At 39.8% G+C, this 23,249-nt stretch overlaps 1 protein-coding gene across 2 annotated transcripts in view; it reads left to right on the top strand.

Moving 5' to 3' along the window:
* The first annotated feature begins 10,850 nt into the window (after nucleotides 1-10,850).
* Nucleotides 10,851-23,249, top strand: part of LOC115169812 (vasoactive intestinal polypeptide receptor 2-like) — a 39,133-nt gene continuing 26,734 nt past the window's right edge. For both annotated transcript variants that reach the window (XM_029725788.1, XM_029725787.1), the window contains exon 1: nucleotides 10,851-11,467. In XM_029725788.1, coding sequence (XP_029581648.1) covers nucleotides 11,417-11,467 — 51 coding nt within the window. In that variant the 5' untranslated portion in view covers nucleotides 10,851-11,416. The remainder of the gene's footprint in view (nucleotides 11,468-23,249) is intronic.

The following is a 23,249-nucleotide window of genomic DNA, read 5'->3' as shown; positions in this document are numbered from 1 at the left end:
TTGGACAAACCTACTCATTCCAGATTTTTTCTTATTTGGACTATTTTCTACATTGTAGAATAATAGTGAAGATATCAAAACTATGGAATAACACACATGGAATCATGTAGTAATCAAAAAAGGGTTAAACAAATGAAAATACATTTTACATTTGAGATTCTTCAAAGTAGCCACCCTTTGCCATATGTGTACTGGTACTGTAAGTCAAACATCTTGGATACTAAGTCGATATTTCAAGATAGTATATTGGAATTTTGAGATGGTATATAGGAAATGATTTCCATCTATTCATGTTGCATAGATCAGTACAGTAAATGTTAACAAACACTGTATAGCCTTAGAACGACATGTCTATCAATTTGAGAGTGGTTAAATTTCTCCAACCCCATCCCTCAGCATTTTAACAAAACAGTGGCGGGGAGAACGCTTTATTATTTTCAACTGCTGATTTCAACTGAAATGTGATATGAGAAATAATAAGAGCCAACAGACTAAGTTCACAACAGCCACAATGTCCTTTCAAATACCAGAAGAGACATACTTGAACTATATGTCCTCACATTTTGTTTATGACCCTAAAGGAGATCCTTTCTTCAATTGCATGAGTTTAAAAGTGAGTTTAAAAGTACCAAACTCTTGGTGAACTGGTAGGTACTTGGAAAGGACGACTGATGTATTATGTGAGTAATTTGCAACCCTCTGTATTGTGTTTAGTGTCAAAGCAACCTTATTGCTTTATTAAATAAAAACAACCAAACTTTTTATAATAATAATTGTAATGTACAAACATGGTCAATAACATTGTTTCAAGGCCAACTATCTCAAACTCTGGGTGCTACAGGTCGACCAGATGCTTTCTGAAATGGCACTATATCAGGTTTTGTTCAGCATGAAAAAATATACAATTGTGCCAATTCTCACTCTTCTGTACCTAATCAAACAATTGTCGAGCTGATCTACTGGACTACAGCACACATTTGGTTTATATTAAAACTTCAGGCGGCTAAGCTACCTAGACCTTTTCAATACAAAATGATTGACTGGAATTAATTGATCAACACAAGCGTGATGACATACTGTCTGAGTAACTTTTAAATAGCAGATGCAACGGCCTACACAATGCAACCACGCATAAAGCAAGCTCAGCCATATTAGTTATATTGTCCAGTTGCAGTTGTCGTCTCTTTGGTTGGAAAGAGAGTGGCGCAGCGGTCTAAGGCATTGCATCGCAGTGCAGGAGGTGTCACTACAGTCCCTCGTTCGAATCCAAACTGTTTCACATCCGGCTGTGATTGGGAGTCCCATAGGGCGGCGCACAATTGGCCCAGCGTCGTCCGGGTTTGGCCGGTGTAGGCCGTCATTGTAAATACGAATTTGTTCTTAATTGACTTGCCTAGTTAAATGTATACATTTAAAAAAATATATGCACAATGACAACTTTTAACAATTTCCACAGAACATTTTTTCCAAAACACATTTACTTGAAGAAGAGTGCAGATGCAAAGTTTAGCAAAAGAATCACGGTTTGTGCTGTTGGTGCCTTCATTCTGTTAACTAACATTGCATCTGAGCTGTTCTTTAAGTAAATGTGTTTTTGTTAAACATTGAGTGGAAAATTGTTTAAAGTCATTCTTGTGCATAGAATGTTTTGGTATGTTTAACTTTGCAATCTTTTGGTTTGTTTGACATACATGGGAAAAATCTTTCGGAGCATCACTCTGTTATCATGGAATTGCCCTTCTATTTCAAAACGAAACTAACGGGGGTTCTCATGCGAGAATCAATCACCACTGGGCGGCGATATAGTAACACGGAATGACATACATTACGCTGCACATGGGGCACGTTCAGCAGGACACAACGTTTTGGAATGTTTAGATAAAAATAAAAGGAAAGGCAAAGGGGGATACCTAGTCAGTTGTACAACTGAATGCATTCAACTGAAATGTGTCTTCCACATTTAACCCCCCCCCCCCCCCCCCCACCTTTCCAGCTCTGACTTTGCTACTTTACTGAGGAAGAATGTACTTACTATGCCTGTGATATGTGGTTGTCCCAGACAGCTATTTTAAGATTAATGGACTAACTGTAAGTTGTTCTGGATAAGAGTGTCTGCTAAATTGCAAAAATTTAAATGTCTGTTACCAAACGTTTTGCAACGGGATTCGACTGAATAAACCCCTGGGATGTAATCATTAGTCCAAAACCTTTTGCAACAGGATCCGACTGAATAAACCCCTGGGGTGTAATCATTAGTCCAAAACCTTTTGCAACAGGATCCGACTGAATAAACCCCTGGGGTGTAATCATTAGTCCAAAACCTTTTGCAACAGGATCCGACTGAATAAACCCCTGGGGTGTAATCATTAGTCCAAAACCTTTTGCAACAGGATCCGACTGAATAAACCCCTGGGGTGTAATCATTAGTCCAAAACCTTTTGCAACAGGATCCGACTGAATAAACCCCTGGGGTGTAATCATTAGTCCAAAACGTTTCGCAACAGGAACCGTTTACTCCAGACAACTTGTAATAGATTGAATACTTACATCTGCCATCAATGAGTTTGACATCAATGCGAAACTGAGTGATTAGGCCCAGTCATCATAAATGGGTTATGTGAATATCAGTGGAGGCTGCTGAGGGGAGGATGGCTCATAATAATGGCAAACCATGCATTTGATGTATTTGATACCATTCCACTCATTCCGCTTCAGCTAGTGTCACGAGCCCATCCTCCCCAATTAAGGTGCTACCAACCTCTTCTGGTGAATATATATTCACTATAATACTTACAGTATGTCAGATTCAAGAGCCCAGTGTCAGATTCATGTGCCCGGCCTGGTGCTTGCCAACCAGGCAGTGAGGTGAACATCTTCTCTCTCTCCCTGCAGGTGGTGAAGACATTATCCAGCCAGTCTTTAGTCTGACTCACACTGTAGGGCCAAGCTGAGCTGCACTGGGCTAGCCCCATTATGCATAACTGTGCTGGAAAGGACATTGTGAAAATAAAATATGTGCAGGCAGAATCGTTGCGCTATTGTATGAGCTATTTGACGTAAAACCATTGGTGGTGAGTAGATTATCTACTCACTTTGTTTACTTTGATCCCATGGCAACCCCATCCCTGACATTCTTTCTGGTCATACCCATAGAATTAGAATTAATAGAACAGAGTTCCCTTATTTTAATTCTAGTTTCCTGCCTCCTCCATGGTCAGGCCCATTTATTGGTGGACATTTCTTCCTCTGGCAACACAGCCTGTAAAAGCATGTTCTATCCTTGTGTTTGTGCTCTTTGAACAGTCCCCCCCATATCACTCTGATTATGAACGCTATGGCTACTTACTTCTGTTGTTTTGCTTGTGATCATAATACAAAACACAAACTTGAATTCATCTTTCAAGAAAATAAGTATTAGTGTTACTATGTATATTCCAGCAAAAACAGTTGCTGTTAATCTCCTAACTCATTTGGGAAGCATGTATGTCTTTTTTATTTCCATCAAGGATGGGATGAACAGAATGTTTGTTTACGCTATAGAATGTTTCAAATACGAGTTTGGAAAAAACTAGAAAGCATTTTAAACAGACTGACATCCTAAAGCCTGCATTAACTCTTCATGAATCATGCTTTCATCAGCTTGATACTGTATACATGAACACAAACAACATAAAACGATATACATAGAGGGGTGGTGAACTGCAGTATATTCTAATTCACACAGCCACATATGGCAGGTGGGTGAGGGCAGGAAGTGAAGCAATTTGAACAGACTAAATAGATAGGGAAATGAAACGCATACAGATGTCTTTAGTACACAGTTTTCATATTAATACTGACATATTCATCAATAGCATTTGATTCATAAGCAATTTTTTTTTGGGGGGGGGGGTTACCACTCAGTACAAGTAATCTCTTTGACATTCATATGTCTGTGTTTCAGTTGTCCCCTGTCCCCTTATACTATTCAGAGGTGTCTGACTGAGGCACCCACAAATATGCACACACTAACACAGCTTAAATGGTAACTCAGTCTGTTTAGTATTTATGGGTCTTTCAGAGCCCTCTATCCTTACAAGGAAAAAAGTATTACTTGACATAGTGCTACACTTTGTGCTCAGCTCGTTTGCGAGAAAGACATGTTAAACGAAACTTGTGACAACACTTTTCTTACAGGACAATAGAAAATGAAAAAGGCTCTGTGTTTCAGTAAACACCGAACCCTGTAGTAAGTCATACTGGAGTGTTAAATTATTCTGTTGGCTGACAAGTCAAGTCATTTGTATTCTGCAGTGCAGAGTTTCAAAGTTTATAATTTGCTAATGAACAATGAACTTCATATAAGCCGTTTGGTCAGTTCACATTGCAAAGTCATCATAGTTTTACGGAATAGGGTAATACTATTCAGACTGTCAAGGCACTCCATTTGGAGTGACAGTATAACGGCCCTGCTACACTACAGTCATCAGCCATTGAGGGAATATTTCCTTTGAAATCAATGAAAGCTTTTGTCTATACTATCTATAAGAATCGTCAAGGTTCAATTGTATCTTGTGAATTGAAATAATGAGGTTGCTTTGGTTGGTTTCTGGTGTAGCAGGTAGAACGTCCCATTGACATGATGCTGATGGAAATGCAATGCGATGGGTGTAGTGTAGCTGAAGTATCAGGGTTAGGGTTGCAACATTTCCCACAAATCCTGGTTGTAGGATTCCGGATTTTCTGCTTAATCCCTCCTGATTCCGAGTATACTCCAACCAGGATTTGGGGAAAACCAGGGAATTTATTATACGAGTTAGAGTATGCCCATGACCCCATCATAGCCCTTAGGGTCAGAACACTGCCACTACCTCGCTCTCCAAACAAGGTGTATAGCACTTAGGAAACGTGCAAATCATTTTTAACATTGATGTTAGAGGGTGTAAACAAAGCACTAAGCAGGAGACACGGTATCTCTTTTTTTGAAGAATTTGACTTCATTCAAAAGTCAGACTGACACACAGGAGGCTGCTGAGAGGAGAACAGCTCATAATAATGGATGGAACAGAGCAAATGGAATGGTACCATGTATTTGATACCATTCCCCTATTGTACTCCAGCTATTACCACAAGCCCGTTCTCCACAATTAAGGTGCCACCAACCTCCTGTGGACTGACATGACATCTTCTGCACTTCACTAGTTAAAGACAGTAGAGGTCTGTATTGTTCATTCCACAACTTCTATGTTCCAGAATCTATTGCATTGTAGAGAAAGTCTGCAAATAATTTCACACCACTACAAGCTATAGCGATCAGTGCTCAGGCAATAGTCTAGTATTTTCAAGCCCAAAAAACTATATTCAAACTTTGGGACTATTTGAGTTATTCAGTGGCAAATCTTATTTTCACTACCATTGATGTCTCCCATTTACATCACTGCATGACTAAGTGAAAATTAATTGAATTTAGGATTTCGACCATTTAAAAAAAAAATCTATTATTTAAATTGCGTATGTATTTATACAGTCAGTGCTCTACATAGCCCACATGTCTGTTCATGATGGTCACTATGTTTGTCTGACCATTTCAGATGATTGCCTCCGATGTTGAAGGGCAGGTACGTATCTACTCCTTTCTCAAGGTTTCTTCATAAGTATTTTATTTCCATGGCCTCTGATACTGTAGCTATGTCTGCACTGCTTTGAAATAGAGAAAGGAAATGTTCTTTGTTTTCTTTTTTTCGTAGAGAAAAAGCACATTCATTATATTTCCCAACATGAATAGCAGGCCTTCATTGCTTGCTCTCGTAACGATAAGCCTAAGTACGAGGGCCGCAATGGATATTAATTTTTATCATGATGATATGAAAATCACTCAGCATTGTTTTATTTGGGTTGGTTGAATCCCTGTAGTACAGCTCATTATTTTACATAATATTTACACTTCATGTGACTTTAAAACCTTTAAAATTTCTTGACCCTTGCAAGGACCTTTCACAATTTATCCCAATGTGATCATTTTTTTCTTTCCCTGGTGTACAAAAGTCTTTCATTCCCCTTTACAGCAAGCTAAAAACAGTAGTTAAATAAACTATAGTTTTATGAAGGTATGGCTCCACATACTTATAGCCCAGGTGGAGTATTCACACATTTATTTAACCAGGCAAGTCAGTTAAGAACAAATTCTTATTTACAATGACGGCCTACCCCGGCCAAATCCGGACAACGCTGGGCCAATTGTGCGCCGCCCTATGGGAGCCCCAATCACAGCCACATGTGATGCAGCTTGGATTCGAACCAGGTACTGTAGTGACACCTCTTGCACTGAGATGCAGAATCTTAGACCACTGCGCCACTCAGGAGCCCCTGGATCACACATGATCCAGCATTCACTCTGTGAGGTTTGCAATTAATTACTAACAGTTAAACAAAACACATATCATGAGTGAAACCTCCTCATTCCAAAGTGTAATGGTTTGGGATATAGTCCAGCTGCATATTTTAAAGTAATCTTTCAAATCTTTATCAGTGCAGACAAAGGTTCTCATATTAGTCGCCTGTCTACATTGCTCTATTTCAAACTATTGTCTGGATGCTGGAACTTCTCAGAGATTTTTGGTCACCACCCAGGTGTGTTTTATGCAGTTGCTAGTAAAGTAAATTAAAGTATCTGACTGTATAGTAATATTCAGTTACTATATTTACATCAAAACACATTTAGACAAGGTGAGAGATGTTATACAGTTAGACATGGTAATATGTTATTCATGGCAGGGAATCATCAATCTTCCTACATTAACAGGGGGACTGGTCATTGCTTTAGCGGACCTCACTTAGTACACAATATAGTGTTCTCCCAGACTTCTGGTATAAGAGTACTGTCTAAATACATGATAAAAGGGTGTTATGGTTTAGTACTTTGCTGAAATAAACATTTTACCCGCTTGGAATGTTAGCTCTGTTAGCTACATATTTAGCCATTTATTATTACATTTTGCGCTAGCTCATTTTGTGAATCTGCTTCCAAGGTACAGAGACTCAATTGATGAGAATAGTATACAGCTTCTATGTAAATGGTAGCTTGATATAAAATGGATACATTCTAAAATGAGAGGAGTGAGGAGTCTGAATTGGAAGTTTGCCTGACTTGGACGAGGGTTAATTTGAATGTTTAGTCTAGAAACCTGAAAAGTTATTTTAAGTACATTTTGGAGAGGTGAATATGTTCATACACTGTACCTCATCATGGGAAGATATTGTTGAACTAACTGAGAAAGCTTTTCAAGGCAATGAATAATGCAAAGCAACAAAATACATTACAGTAATGTGATACAAATGAAATGACAATGACAAGTCTACAAAAGGTTTAGTCTAAAGCCATAGTATTTTTGTCTCAGGACCACTAAAACAGCACTCAGACACAGATTTGAGAAAAAGTCCTTAGATTTGGGGGAAAGTGTTCAACTTTAGGAACAAGGGAAGACAGTGAAGAACTCCTTCCAGCCATGACACCAGATGGTGCAGAGAGGAAAGGATCAATGTTCCATGAGCTGCCTCTCTTCCCAGGGGAAGATATTACTTCCATAAATGGGTCAAGTTTTCCTCCTTTAAGGAAGGGTTATTTGAGTAAAATGCAGTTTTTCCTTTAAGGAAGGGTTATTTGAGTAAAATGCAGTCTTTCCTTTAAGGAAGGGTTATTTGAGTAAAATGCAGTTTTTCCTTTAAGGAAGGGTTATTTGAGTAAAATGCAGTTTTTCCTTTAAGGAAGGGTTTTTTGAGTAAAATGCAGTTTTCCTCCTTTAAGGAAGGGTTATTTGAGTAAAATGCAGTTTTTTACAGTGGGGTCCAAAATTATTGACACCCTTGATAAAGATAAGCAATAATGACTGTATAAATAAATCATTCAAATACTGAGCTACATTGTATACAAAATAAATAAATGGGTAAATTATGAGTTTATACTAATACAATTGCTCAGAGGGATTTTGTTAAACAAGTAATATTTTTTCAAAGATCATACCCCGAAGACATGCTAATCTCTCACCAATAACAGGGGAGGTTAGTATGTCTTGGGGTATGATCATTGAGCCTCTGTAACTTCTTCACTCATCATTATTCAGGATTCATTCAGGATTATCTATAATCATGGTAGAATCCACATTAATGTAGAAGTGTTTAGAAACATATGTTTTTATTTACAATACAAGTGACTCCAAAATGACACAATACATGTTTAACCACTCATTTCTATTTGGCACAAAATTATCTGAAAAACCAAAACTAACAGTAAATGCATCCAACAAGTAATTTTTAAGAATCTTTAGGGGTGTCAATAATTTTGACCCCTACCTTTATGAAAAAAAAAAACATTTATTGTTAAACAAAATCTCTTTGTCTGAGCAATTTTAGTAGTAGGCCTATAAAATAATACAATTTCAAAATGTTTTGGATCATTCAATATACCTCAGTATTTAAATTATTTATTTTATACAGTCATTATTGCTCATATTTATTAAGGCTGTCAATAATTATGGACCCCGCTGTATGTTGTTAAGAAATAGCTTTTGTTATAGTAACAGGTGTTTGGATTTAATGTTGTCCCATCAAGCACTACAACTAATTATTTATTTCTCATTATGGTATTGAGCTCCTTCTTATGGTTTTGTATTTTGTTTGTTTCTTGTTTTTCAGTGGTGAAATGCCATCCAACAGTATAACAGCAGAGTTCTCCGAATGGTCCCAACTTTTTGAACTCATTTATTTGACTCCACTTACTGAACTTACTCTCTTACTTTTGGGGCCTCCTGTGATTATAAGTGCTTAATTGCGTGCATAAAATGAACATTAGATAACACACAAAGTTTGGGGAATTTATGTAGTTCTATGTTTGAGCCTTCAGTGGGTTACAGACAGGCTAACCTTTAGTTGATTGAATGTTCTCTTTCATGCTCACATCTTGTCTTTTTGTGTGGGGGGGTGAAACTATTTCCGACATTACAAATACAGCACAGTTAATGGAGACATTCCAGAGTCCCCATGCAACTGACAGACAGGTGTTTAAATTAGAGCGTTGAATCGAATGCCAACAAAGTCTTCAAATTCAACCAATGCAAGGTGGTTGGTCAGGCGTTTAGGATTCCTTTTTTTAGGGTGACTGATGTAAGGTTAGTGTCTCGTCTACCTGTTCAGCTCTTCTGGAGTTTTTCAATGAAAAGTGCTCCACTTCAAAGAAACAAACTTGTGAAATGACTGAAATGTCCCCCTGGTGTCTAGTTGTGCTGACTGTTGAAATGCCTTCAAATGAACTAACCTCCCTTTGTACTGCATCCTTTACCACTGGAGAAAATGTGTGCCGACATCTTCTGATATCCAGGTTCTCTACCTGGGTCAAACCAATCATATTAGAGATTAGTCCAGGTCACACAAACAGAACACTCATCTGCCTCTGTGGAGTGGAATCGATTGCAAAATATGGGGATGAATTTCATCGACGCTATGAAATGCATCCCCCTCTGTGAACAAACATGATGATTTTACATTTGAAAATATCAAATTTTATTCTCACATGATCTGGCATATGGAGGGTTAGCAGTGCCAATTTGAAAATGCATTGCCTTAAATGCTAAATAGGAATGGGAAAATGATATATGCATTTTTCTTTTCATATTAGTGTGCATGAGTCATGCCACAATTAAATTGCAAAGTTAAAATGAAAATGGAAAATAGTTAATTGAAAAGCCAAATGGTAAACAGAAAATTGTAAATGCAATGTGCAAAATGAAATGTAAAGTGTCTGTTTTCATTTTCCAACTACCCAATTAAGCATTTTCTCATTTTCAAAAGTGTATACAAATTGCTTCTTGGAGGCGTGAACCAAGAGAGCAACACACCCCTATGTAATAGTACATCCTAGCCATGGCGGGCTCTCTGTACATTTATTTTAGACTAGTGTAAACAGGTCTCCTGTGTACCAGAAAAGCATAGGCCTGTTAAACTGAAGCCTAGCAATTGATTCACGGAGCCAATGCAACTCTTCAGGTCTCAGACAAGGTAGGGCCTACTCATCATACATGTGTGGTAACTGAACCACCTCAGTTACAATTCACCATCTTTTGACCTCCTCTTCCTCACAGAGACCCATCTGAGCCACGAAACAAATATGACTGACAGGGTTCAAACAAGGCTATTCTGCACATCAGAAGAGCACATTAGCCCGCTAAACCAAAGCCTATAGCCAATGCAACTCTTCAGGTATCAGGCAAGGTTACTCATCATGTGAACAAGTAACCAGGAAGAAGTGATTTGTGACCATGTGATGAGTAACTTTGCCTAATGTTGAGTGACTTTGCCAGGGACCAGACAAATTGCATTAGCTCCCCAAGCTAAATTGCCTAGGTTTTGGCTTGGCAGGCTAACATGTTCTTCTGGTGTACAGGACACCAGGTTTTAAACACGTCAGTTACACTAGTCTAAAATCAATGCACATAGGATGTATCACTGCATGGTGGTGTCCTGTTGCTCTCTGGTTCACGCCTCCAGGAAGCAATTTAAATAAACTTTTAGAATAAAAAGAGAAAATGCTAAATTGGGCAATTTGAATATGGAAATAGCCAGTTTCCATTTCACTTTGCACATTCTTTTTACCATTTTCTGTTAACCATTTGCCATTTTCTGTTTTCCAGTTCCCATTTTAATTTAGAATTTCCATGAACCATTTCCAATATTCAATTAGCCATTTTCAATTGATTTCATTGTCATGAATCATGCATACTGATATGAACATATAAATGCATTTATAATTTTACATTTCAATTGAGCACTTAAGCATTTTCGAAATGGCACGGATCACCCTCCATACTAACACGATAATAGCATAACATGTGCTCCAATAGGTCAATTTAATTCACGGGTTTTTTGACTTGCGTAACAGCACAGAGCAGGCTTCAGTCATTTCAAAGTTCATAAGGAGAAAGCATCCCTCCACGGACGCCAGTGCTGCTGTAGCCTACCAGCACACAATTGCCCCGTACGTGCAGATGGTACTCTGGTTCGATGGCTTCAGGGAAACGGAATTTCTGCGTTTGAGCCTCAGTTCGGTGATTCGGGACTTACTAAAGCTTTCAATGTAATATTTGACACGGCTGCTGCAGACCTGTGACTTCTTCCCAAAGACCAGACGAAGTGCCAAGTGATGCCAAAACAGTGCGCGCGGACAAGCAAGCAGTGCGTGTTTTTCCCTCTCTCTTTATCAAGTATTTGGATTTGGCAAATCAAAGCCTTTCAAGGTTCATTCCTTCATCTAACTTCATAGTTGGTTTAAATTCTTTTTAACTTGGAATATTGGATTTTTTTTCTTCTTCATAAAACCCTTTTAGTCACTTGAATGGGATTGTGACCTCTCATCAATGAAGTCCGACAGGTGACCAACGAATTAAATATGAGAAGTTTGATTGTTTTTATTCTGTCTTTATCAACGTGTCTGTCAGTGGTAAGTACTACAACAGTACTTTTATTGTATATTTCGTTTTGTGTTAGGCCTATGCATGATGATAAAATGTGCACAAGGATGAAGAGAAGGGCTTTCTATTGCTTGAAAATATAAACTAACAAATGTGTGGCATTATGATTGATGGATTTGGTAAGAAGAGGGTTTTGGCCATATAGGGTAGCCTAGTGTACAATGTTCTACTTGTTTACTCTAGTTTATTACACAAATTTGCTCTCTGCAGTTTACAGAAGTTCAACTCTTGATTTAAACATGCAGCATTTTTCACAGTCCAAAGCGATATGGTATAAACACATGCAGATGTATGATCTTAATTTGAGCCAGTTTGCTACAGCAGGAAAATAATCCTGCAACAACAGCACATTTTAATTATCATGTGGAGTCTAATTAATATCAAATTTTATAGGGGTTGATAAATTTTTCATAAGAGAAAATCAAGTAAAAAATGTCAAAGTGGAAATTCCAAACGTCAGAAGCCTTTTTTAACCTCAAATAGACTACAACTTTTCAATTCCTGAAAGTTCTACAACAGGGTGATCACATTAAGATCCTACAGCTGTAGCAGTAATGAATAGGGTTGTGCTATTTAAAGCATCAAGATTTAATTTTGCCATAAAGCTGTCATTGGAGTGCTCTTTACAGGGCAAATGATAGTCTAGGTAATTTCATATTTTCGCTAAATATCATCCTCATCATCTTCCCCTCAGGGGTTGCTCTGATTTTACCCATTGCTGTGCTTATGTTGTCTGTGCCCCCAATGTGTGGCAGAGTAAACACTTCACAGGTGTGAATGGAGGCCTGGTCCTATAGTGCATATAATAAGCTTATACCCATCAGAACAAGATATAACAGCCGTTCGGTGTGAGCTATGATGCAGTGAATTCTGATGTAATGATTTAACTCATGTGAGAGTGAAATACAGCTTTTTTTTAACAATATTCTGCAACAATGTGGAAAGTAGAACCCAAACAGATTCTATATGCAACTCTATGATAGAATGCCTTTCACACAGGATGTTGTTGACCTCTGAAAAATGTGTTAAATAGGACTGTCTGACTCTACTGTCTGCATGGTCTTACAGACTTTTATAGTTACAGACTTCGATTTTTACATTGTTTGGAGGCACAAAATAATATGGGTCACCTGAAACGCTCCAGACTATGTTTATCTCAGAGGAGCTACCCAGGAAAGGGCTGGAAATAGCCCATATTAATATACACTGCTCAAAAAAATAAAGGGAACACTAAAATAACACATCCTAGATCTGAATGAATGAAATAATCTTATTAAATAATTTTTTCTTTACATAGTTGAATGTGCTGACAACAAAATCACACAAAAATAATCAATGGAAATCCAATTTATCAACCCATGGAGGTCTGGATTTGGAGTCACACTCAAAATTAAAGTGGAAAACCACACTACAGGCTGATCCAACTTTGATGTAATGTCCTTAAAACAAGTCAAAATGAGGCTCAGTAGTGTGTGTGGCCTCCACGTGCCTGTATGACCTCCCTACAATGCCTGGGCATGCTCCTGATGAGGTGGTGGATGGTCTCCTGAGGGATCTCCTCCCAGACCTGGACTAAAGCATCCGCCAACTCCTGGACAGTCTGTGGTGCAACGTGGCGTTGGTGGATGGAGCGAGACATGATGTCCCAGATGTGCTCAATTGGATTCAGGTCTGGGGAACGGGCCGGCCAGTCCATAGCATCAATGCCTTCCTCTTGCAGGAACTGCTGACACACTCCAGCCACATGAGGTCTAGCATTGTCTTGCATTAGGAGGAACCCAGGGCCAACCGCACCAGCATATGGTCTCACAAGGGGTCTGAGGATCTCATCTTGGTACCTAATGGCAGTCAGGCTACCTCTGGCGAGCACATGGAGGGCTGTGCGGCCCCCCAAAGAAATGCCACACCACACCATGACTGACCCACCGCCAAACCGGTCATGCTGGAGGATGTTGCAGGCAGCAGAACGTTCTCCACGGCGTCTCCAGACTCTGTCACGTCTGTCACATGTGCTCAGTGTGAACCTGCTTTCATCTGTGAAGAGCACAGGGCGCCAGTGGCGAATTTGGCAATCTTGGTGTTCTCTGGCAAATGCCAAACGTCCTGCACGGTGTTGGGCTGTAAGCACAACCCCCACCTGTGGACGTCGGGCCCTCATACCACCCTCATGGAGTCTGTTTCTGACCATTTGAGCAGACACATGCACATTTGTGGCCTGCTGGAGGTCATTTTGCAGTGCTCTGGCAGTGCTCCTCCTGCTCCTCCTTGCCCAAAGGCGGAGGTAGCGGTCCTGCTGCTGGGTTGTTGCCCTCCTACAGCCTCCTGAACATCTCCTGATGTACTGGCCTGTCTCCTGGTAGCGCCTCCATGCTCTGGACATTACGCTGACAGACACAGCAAACCTTCTTGCCACAGCTCGCATTGATGTGCCATCCTGGATGAGCTGCACTACCTACCACTAGAGTGAAAGCACCGCCAGCATTCAAAAGTGACCAAAACATCAACCAGGAAGCATAGGAACTGAGAAGTCGTCTGTGGTCACCACCTGCAGAACCACTCCTTTATTGTGGGTGTCTTGCTAATTGCCTATAATTTCCACCTGTTGTCTATTCCATTTGCACAACAGCATGTGAAATTTATTGTCAATCAGTGTTGCTTCATAAGTGGACAGTTTGATTTCACAGAAGTGTGATTGACTTGGAGTTACATTGTGTTGTTTAAGTGTTCCCTTTATTTTTTTGAGCAGTGTATGTAGCCTTAGAAATAAGGTTAAAGAAATCAATAACTTGCCCAACATTAGATAACATTTATATATTAGCCATTTCTGAGACTTAGATAATTCGTTTGATGATACAGCAGTAGCAATACAAGGATATACCATCTATAGAAGAGACGGGAATGCTTATTGGGGAGGTGTTGCTCTATATGTTCAGAGCCATATCCCTGTAATGCTTAGGAAGATCTCATGTCAAGTGTTATTGAAGTGCTGTGGTTGCAGGTTCACCTGCCTCATCTAAAGCCTATTATTTTGGGGTGTTGCTATAGGCCACCAAGTGCTAACAGTCAGTATCTAAGTAATGTGGGGTGGCAGGGTAGCCTAGTGGTTAGAGCGTTGGGCTAGTAACCGAAAGGTTGCAAGTTTGAATCCCCGAGCTGACAAGGTACAAATCTGTCGTTCTGCCCCTGAACAAGGCAGTTAACCCACTGTTCCTAGGCTGTCATTGAAAATAAGAATTTGTTCTTAACTGACTTGCCTAGTTAAATAAAGGTAAAAAATAAAAATGTGTGTGAAATGCTTGTGTTGCAAACACAGATGTCTACTATCTTGGGGACCTGAATATCTGTCTGTTCAAGAGGAAGCGTCTCACTGTAACCAGTGCCTACAATCTGATTCAGGTTATTAATCAACCTACCATGGTGTTTACAGACACAACAGGGACAAGATCATCCACATGTATTGATCACATTTTTACTAATGGGTGTTCTAAAGCTGTATCCGTACCCATTGGTGCAGTGATCACAAAGGGGCTATATCCAGGAAACAGTAGCGGGTGTGGGTAAAATCACAAAGGAAGCCAAGCCATTAAAAAAGCCATATATTAAGTTGACTAGGCCTTTTAAACAGCTTGGAAAATTCCAGAAAATTATGTCATGGCTTTAGAAGCTCCTGATTGGCTACTTGACATAATTTGAGTCAATTGGAGGTGTACCTGTGGATGTATTTCAAGGCCTGCTGTCAAACTCAGTGCCTCTTTGCTTGACAAAATGGGAAAATCAAAAGAAATTAGCCAAGACCTCAGAAAAACAATTGTAGCAAGCCTGGTTCATCCTTGGGAGCAATTTCCAAATGCCTGAAGGTACCACGTTCATCTGTACAAACAATAGTACGCAAGTATAAACACCATGGGACCACGCAGCCGTCATACCGCTCAGGAAGGAGACGTGTTCTGTCTCCTACAGATGAATGTACTTTGGTGCAAAAAGTGCAAATCAATCCCAGAACAAGAGCAAAAGACCTTGTGAAGATGCTGGAGGAAACAGGTACAAAAGTATGTATATTCACAAGTAAAGAAGTCCTTTATCGACATAACCTGAAAGGCCACTCAGCAAGGAACTGCTCCAAACCAGTTTGCAACTGCACATGGGGACAAAGATCGTACTTTTTGGAGAAATGTCCTCTGGTCTGATGAAACAAAAATAGAACTGTTTGGCCATAATGACCATCGTTATGTTTGGAGGAAAAAGGGGGAAGCTTGCAAGCCGAAGAACACCATCCCAACCATGAAGCACGGGGGTGGCAGCATCATGTTGTGGGGCTGCTTTGCTGCAGGAGGGACTGGTGGACTTCACAAAATAGATGGCATCATGAGGATGGAAATTGATATGGATATATTGAAGCAACATCTCAAGACATCAGTCAGGAAGTTAAAGCTTGGTTGCAAATGGGTCTTCCAAGTGGACAATGACCCCAAGCATACTTCAAAGGTTGTGGCAAAATGGCTTAAGGACAACAAAGTCAAGGTATTGGAATGGCCATCACAAAGCCCTGACCTCAATCCTATAGAAAATGTGTGGGCAGAACTGAAAAAGCGTGTGCGAGCAAGGAGGCCTACAAACCTGACTCGGTTACACCAGCTCTGTCAGGAGGAATGGGCCAAATTCACCCAACATATTGTGAGAAGCTTGTGGAAGGCTACCCGAAACGTTTGACCCAAGTTAAACAAAGGCAATGCTACCAAATACTAATTGAGTGTATGTAAACTTCTGACCCACTGGGAATGTGATGAAAGAAATAAAATCTGAAAAAAATAATTCTCTCTACTATTATTCTGACATTTCACATTTTTAAATATAAAGTGGTGATCCTAACTGACCTAAGACTGAATTTTTACTTGGACTAAATGTCAGGGATTGTGAATAACTGAGTTTAAATGTATTTGGCTAAGGTGTATGTAAACTTCTGACTTCAACTGTATGTGTGTGTGTGTGTGCGTGCGTGCGTGCGTGCGGCCTCAAGTAAAGCAAAAAATGTTGACTCACCCTACAGTATTTGTAGACTAGACTAGTTGAACGCCAATGCCATCCTCCTCTCTTCATGTTGGCAAAATGGTCTATGGCTCTGTCCAGTGGCGATTTTAGTATGCAAATCTTTGTGGGGCACTCTTTTTCTTTTTTTAGATGCATGCCAGCAAAGCCACTACACAACACAACATTAACAATACATTTATTGGAGTATAATGGTGACAAATGGTGCCCACAAACTGTTAGGGCCTACATAAAGCTGTCCCAACAGCTGTCCCAACACCTTACCACCGCAACACATGGCTATCAGTGGAGCCTTGTCTGGCAGTGAAACAGTTAATTCAGCCTCATTTACTGCCTTTTAAAAAACATAGCTGATATGGCTGACTTGTTTAAACAAATGTGGTTCCTACTGACAATTGAGATGCACAAACTATGGCATAACAGGACGTCGAGCAGAGAAGAGGCAATCTGTATTTTCGATTAAGACATTAATGAGCAAGGACAGACGTAGTCAATATAACTATTTGTTCAGCACTTTTGAAATGCACAGCGACAGAATGGGCTGTTCTTCCAGAACTCTCCCTGTACACCAAGTCAGAACTGCAGGATAACTAAAGGGGGCATATAAGCAGACAATGAAAGCTCTTACAATATTCGATGATGACATTTCTCTAAAACAGGCTATAGGCTATATGTGCACCACCAAGTCAGAACAGTAGGCTAAATTATGAGGGGGAAAGGGACTGAATTATTAGGGTGAGGCACATGGGCTACTAACAGCTTACTATACAACATACACTTAGTATTACTTTCTTAGCTATATTATACATATCTCCCTGGCATATTACATGCATCAGCATACAATATATTTTTGGACTCACATTGTTGTGCTGTGCTCACTTCAACAGGAAGGTGACATGGTGGTCCTTTGAGGACAAGTTTTGACATCAAACTTTGACATCAGTCTGTCATTCTCTGGATTTATTGTGCTTTCAAGACAACTGGGAACAGCAACAAAAAAACAATGTCGACTCATGATGTTAGTAATCTTCAGGTCGGAGCTCTAGACTTGGAATTTGTTCAAAACTTATTTTCCCAGTCAGAGCTAATTTTTTTTCTGAGTTCAAAGTTGTCTTGAACTCACTAAAGTCTGAGATTTCCCAGTTCTGAGTTTCCAGTTGTTTTGAATGTGGCAGAAGTCATGCTGGATTGAAAACATGGCCAATGTTGAAAGTTGATCCTTTTAAGCTTGGAAAAGAGACCCTTAAACCCAGACATGGATCACACATCCACTCCACTAAATAGCAGGCTCGTGATTGCTTAGCAATTCTTGCAGTTAGCCACTGATTCCTTCCAAACCCCTCATTGTTGAATTTGCGATTTCGAACTTGTTGTGTAATGTTTATGTTTAATGGCCGATGAGCAGAAAAAACTGAAATGCCTTATTTACATAAGTATTTAGACCCTTTTCTATGAGCTCCAAAATTTAGTTCAGGTGCATCCTGTTTCCATTGATCATCCTTGATGTTTCTTAAACTTGAATGGAGTCCACCTGTGGTAAATTCAATTGATTGGACATGATTTGGAAATGGTCCCACATTTGACAGTGCATGTCAGAGCAAAAACCAAGCCAGGAGGTCGAAGGAATTGTCCGTAGAGCTCCGAGACAGGATTGTGTCAAGGCACAGATCTGGGGAAGGGTACCCAAACATTTCTGCAGCATCGAAGGTCCCCAAGAACACAGTGGCCTCCATCATTTTTAAATGGAAGACGTTTGGAACCACCAAGACCCTTTCTAGCGCTGGCCACCCAACCAAACTGAGCAATCGGGGAGAAGGGACTTGGTCAGGGAGATGACCAAGAACCCAATGGTCACTCTGACAGAGCTCTAGAGTTCCTCTGTGGAGATGGGAGAACCTTCCACAAGGAGAACCATCTCTGCAGCACTCCACCAATCAGGCCTTTATGGTAGAGTGGCCAGACAGAAGCCACTCCTTGGAGTTTGCCAAAATGCACCTAAAGACTCTCAGACCATGAGAAACACTATTCTCTGGTCTGATGAAACCAAGATTGAATTATTTGGCCTGAATGCCAAGTGTCACGTCTGGAGGAAACCTGGCACCATCCCTATGGTGAAGCATGGTGGTTGCAGCATCATGCTCTGAGGATGTATTCCAGCGGCATGGACTGGGAGACTAGTCAGGGTCAAGGCAAAGATGAACAGAGCAAAGTACAGAGAGATCCTAAATGAAAACCTGCTCCAGAGTGCTCAGGACCTCAGACTGGGGCGAACTTTTACCTTCCAACAAGACAATGACCCTAAGCACACAGCTAGGACAACGCAGGAGTGGCTTCTGGACAAGTCTTTGAATATCCTTGAGTGGCCCAGCCAGAGCCCAGACTTGAACATCTCTGGAAAGACCTGAAAATAGCTTTGCAGCAACACTCCCTATCCAACCTGACAGTGCTTGAGAGGATCTGCAGAGAAGAATGGGTGAAACTCCCAAAATACAGGTGTGCCAAGCTTGTAGCGTCATACCCGAGGCTGTAATCGCTGCCAAAGGTGCTTCAACAAAGTACTGAGTAAAGGGTCTAAATGCTTACGTGAATGTGATTTTAAAAAAAAATTATTCTAAAAATCAGTTTTTGCTTTGTCATTATGTGTAGATTGAGAGATTTAAAAAAAATACATTTTAGAATAAAGCTTTAACGTAACAAAATGTGGAGAAGTCAAAGGGTCTGAATACTTTCCGAAGGCACTGTATATAACGTGATTTGATGTCATTTTATCTGTGGCCAATGACTTTGAGGCTTCTTGGATGGCCACTTCTAATGTAACTCTATGGCAGCACCCAAGGGGTTTGAATTTTTGAGCTCTCCCCATAGATTTGGCGGTGACGTAATGTCCTCATGAGTGACAGACCACTGAGCCAATCACGGCGCAACTAGAGAACATTACCAACCCATACGCTCAATATTTTCCTCTGGCTGCCCCACCACCATGGAAAACACTGAGCTAGGCTGAAACACCAGCATTTTGGAGTTGCCTTACTCAAGAAAGCAAAAAATACCATGTTTGTATGCAGCTTTATTAACTCAATTATTTTCTTTTTTTCCTTGTTTGCAAACTGATATGTGACACGTATTAATGCGAAAATAACATGCAAAACATGCTGAACAGGTGGGCTATGCCCCACCTGCCCTGAATGGCAGGTCACCACTGGCTCTGTCAAACAGTACACTTTTTTAGTTTTTGTTGTCATAGCTAAAATGGTTGCTAGCCTGACTTCCTTACATGGGCAACAATGAACCAGCTATGTTAGCTAGCTAGCTTGTTTATGTGAGCCTACTAGGCTACATCTAGGCTACATATTGAACTTCAATCATCTCAGGCCAGTGGCACAACATATTTAGTTAAAGGTAGATCAGAATCGGCGTTGGCCTGTACAGATAATTAAGTAAAAAACACAAGTCCAAATCCCAATCTCCATCCATGGCTTAGGAAAGGGACGATTTAGCAGGCCAGCTACTGTAGGACATCAACACAAGCAGACCAGAAACTTTTTTCTGAAAAGGACGTTTTGCGAAGGAAGTAATTTGATTGGTCTGAAGCCAAATCCAAACTGGCCTCCTTTGGGGGGCATTTTGCTGCACCGGGACAACTCACAGTTGAGTTCAGCTAATTATTTTATAAAATGTTTTATCATGGGGAGCCAAATGCTTGCTGGCATCAATCAATCAAATGCTACGGCGGCAACAAGTTATACTCTTTTGGTCCAGACTGTATCAGATACATGGGTTCCCATACTGAGACAGACGGGCGCTGTTTCCCTTGCTCAGATGATTTCAGCCACTTGCGAATTGACGGAAAATTATGAAAACAGAGAGAGAGACTAAGAGAAATTAATTGTATTTATTTATTGGTGAAATATTTGGGGAAGCCTGGCTTCCCTTGGCATCCATGAATACACACCACTGCCCAGAAAGCAAAAGTTACAAAAGCTGGGCCTAAAATAGTGTATAAGAGATCATACAAATGATGTTGCTGTGACTCTTATGTGGATGATTTAAAAAATATTTGTTGGTCTGATGTGACTAATAAGGAGCATCCAGAAGCTGCACTTGATGAATTTATTAAATTGCTTCTTTCAATTATTGATAAACATGCACCTGTTAAGAAACGGACTGTTAGAACAGTTACGGCTCCATGGATTGATGAGGAATTGAAAAACTGTATGGTTGAAAGAGTTGGGGCAAAAGGAATCTGGCTGCACATCTGACTTAATGCAAGTTGAGAAATGATATGACTAAACTCAACAAAAAGAAGAAGAAGCTGTATTATGTATTAAGCCAAGATCAATGATATAACGAATGATGGAAAAAAACTTTGGAGTACTTTAAATTATGGGCAGAAAGATGAATTCAACTCAATCTTTAATCGAATCAAATGGCTTATTAATCACAAAACCATTTGATGTTGCCAATTATTTTAATGATTACTTCATTGGCAAAGTGGGCAAAATTAGGCAGGAAATGCCGACAATGAACAGTGAGCCATCATACTCATGCATAAAAAAATAAATAATGAACGAAAAGCATTGCACGTTGGAATTTTGTAAAGTTAGTGTGGGAGAGGTGGAAAAATGATTGTTATCAATCAATAATGACAAACCTCCTGGCATTGACAACTTGGATGGTAGCTGACTCTATAGCCACTCCTATCTGTCATATCAAAGCCTAGAGGAATGTCTTTGTCCTCAGGCCTGGAGGGAAGCCAAAGTCATTTACTGGTTCTAACACTGGCATTAAACTAAGCCTGTGTGTCCATGTATGCTGATGATTCAACCATATGCATGTCAGAAACCACAGCTAATGAAGTCACTGAAACCCTTAACAAGGAGTTGCAGTCAGTTTTGGAATTGGTGGCCAGTAATAAACTGGTCCTGAACATCTCTAAAACTAAGAGCATTGTATTTGGTACAATTCATTCCTTAAGTTCTAGACCTCAGCTGAATCTGGTAATGAATGGTGTGGCTGTTGAACAAGTTGAGGAGACTAAATTACTTGGCGTTACCTTAGACTGTAAACTGCAATGGTAAAACATATAGATTCAATAGTTGTAATGATGGGGAGAGGTCTGTCCATAATAAAGAGTTACTCCTCTTTTTTGACACCACACTCCAAAAAGCAAGTCCTGCAGGCTCTAGTTTTGTCTTATCTTGATTATTGTCCTGTCATGTGATCAAGTGCTGCAAAGAAAGACCCAATTAAGCTGAGCTGGCCCAGAACAGAGTGGCAGGTCTTGCTCTTCATTAGCATGCATAGTATTTATATTATGATTACAGTCTCTCTTGGCTAAGAGTTGAGGAGAGACTGACTGCATCACTTCTTCTTTTTATAAGAAACATTAATGTGCTGAAAATTCAAAATTGTTTGCACAGTCAATTTACACACAGCTCTGACACACACTTACCTCACCAGATATGCCACCAGGGGTCTTTTCACAGTCCCCAAATACAGAACAAATTCAAGAAAGTGTACAGTATTATATAGAGCTATTATTACATGGAGCTCCCTTCCATCTCACATTGCTCAAATAAACAGCAAACCTAGTTTCAAAAAACAGATTAAGCAATACCTCAAGGCACCACGTCTCTCCCGTATTTGACCTAGATATTGTGTGTATGGATTGATATGTGTGCCGTTTTTAAATTATATGTAGTTCTGTCCTTGAGCTGTTCTTGTCCATTAATGTTCTGTATTATGTTATGTTTCATGTTTACTAATTGGTCTTTTCATGAATCAGAGTAGCTCTGAAAAAGATCTGATGTGAAAAGACCAATTAGTGGAAAAAATATCAGAATTGGGCTGGCTGTGTAAACACAGCCTATGTGCCCCAGCCTAATCACTGTTGGTTTGGTATGGTGCCAATATGCTTGATGCAATTAGGGCAAAATGGGAAAAAAACTGTACTGTATCATGAAAGTGCTAGAGGACTTTTTGCCAGGGCAAATGAACCCCTTCTCTCAAAATAGGTTAAATATTTGATGTGTATTAACTTTTCTTCTCCATCAACCAGATGTGAGCAGAGCAGAGCGAATAATCATTAATTTATCCCATATTAATATGGGTTACAGAGATTCAACAATTTCAGTAGCTACTGAGAATTTTGACAAGTAGAACATGTAGACAAGTAGAAATACATTGAATTCAATATACTTAATACGATTAATTCAATAAATGTAATTACTAAGCAGGAACAAACTTGAGGAAAGTTTCAGAACCTCTAGATAAGAGATGGAGTCTGTCTAGCTATACATAGTTTGTGTGTACACCCCATCTGTCTACAGTAGAGTAATGTCTTTGAAATACTTAAGCACTGTATGTTGAGCCAAGTATGGAAGCTCTCGATAAGCTCTTGGGCTCCCGAGTGGCGCAGCGGTCTAAGGCACTGCATCAGTCACTGGTTCAAATCCAGGCTGTATCACATAGGGTGGTGGCACACAATTGGTCTGGGGTAGGCTGTCATTGTAAATAATATTTTTTTTCTTAACTTAAATAAGGTTAAATAAAATAAATAATATAGCCTGTCTATACAGTAGGTATTAATGTTTAATACAACACAGTGCTTCCTTTGTAATACATGGAAATAAGGACATATTGTACTGTACAGAAATACCTATCTGAGCATAATTTGTATGCACTGTCTGTAGGCATCTACAGAGA

The sequence above is a fragment of the Salmo trutta genome, chromosome 31, assembly GCF_901001165.1.
Source record: "Salmo trutta chromosome 31, fSalTru1.1, whole genome shotgun sequence".
Classification (NCBI taxonomy): Eukaryota; Metazoa; Chordata; class Actinopteri; order Salmoniformes; family Salmonidae; genus Salmo; species Salmo trutta.
This window is presented reverse-complemented; position numbering and strand designations above follow the sequence as displayed.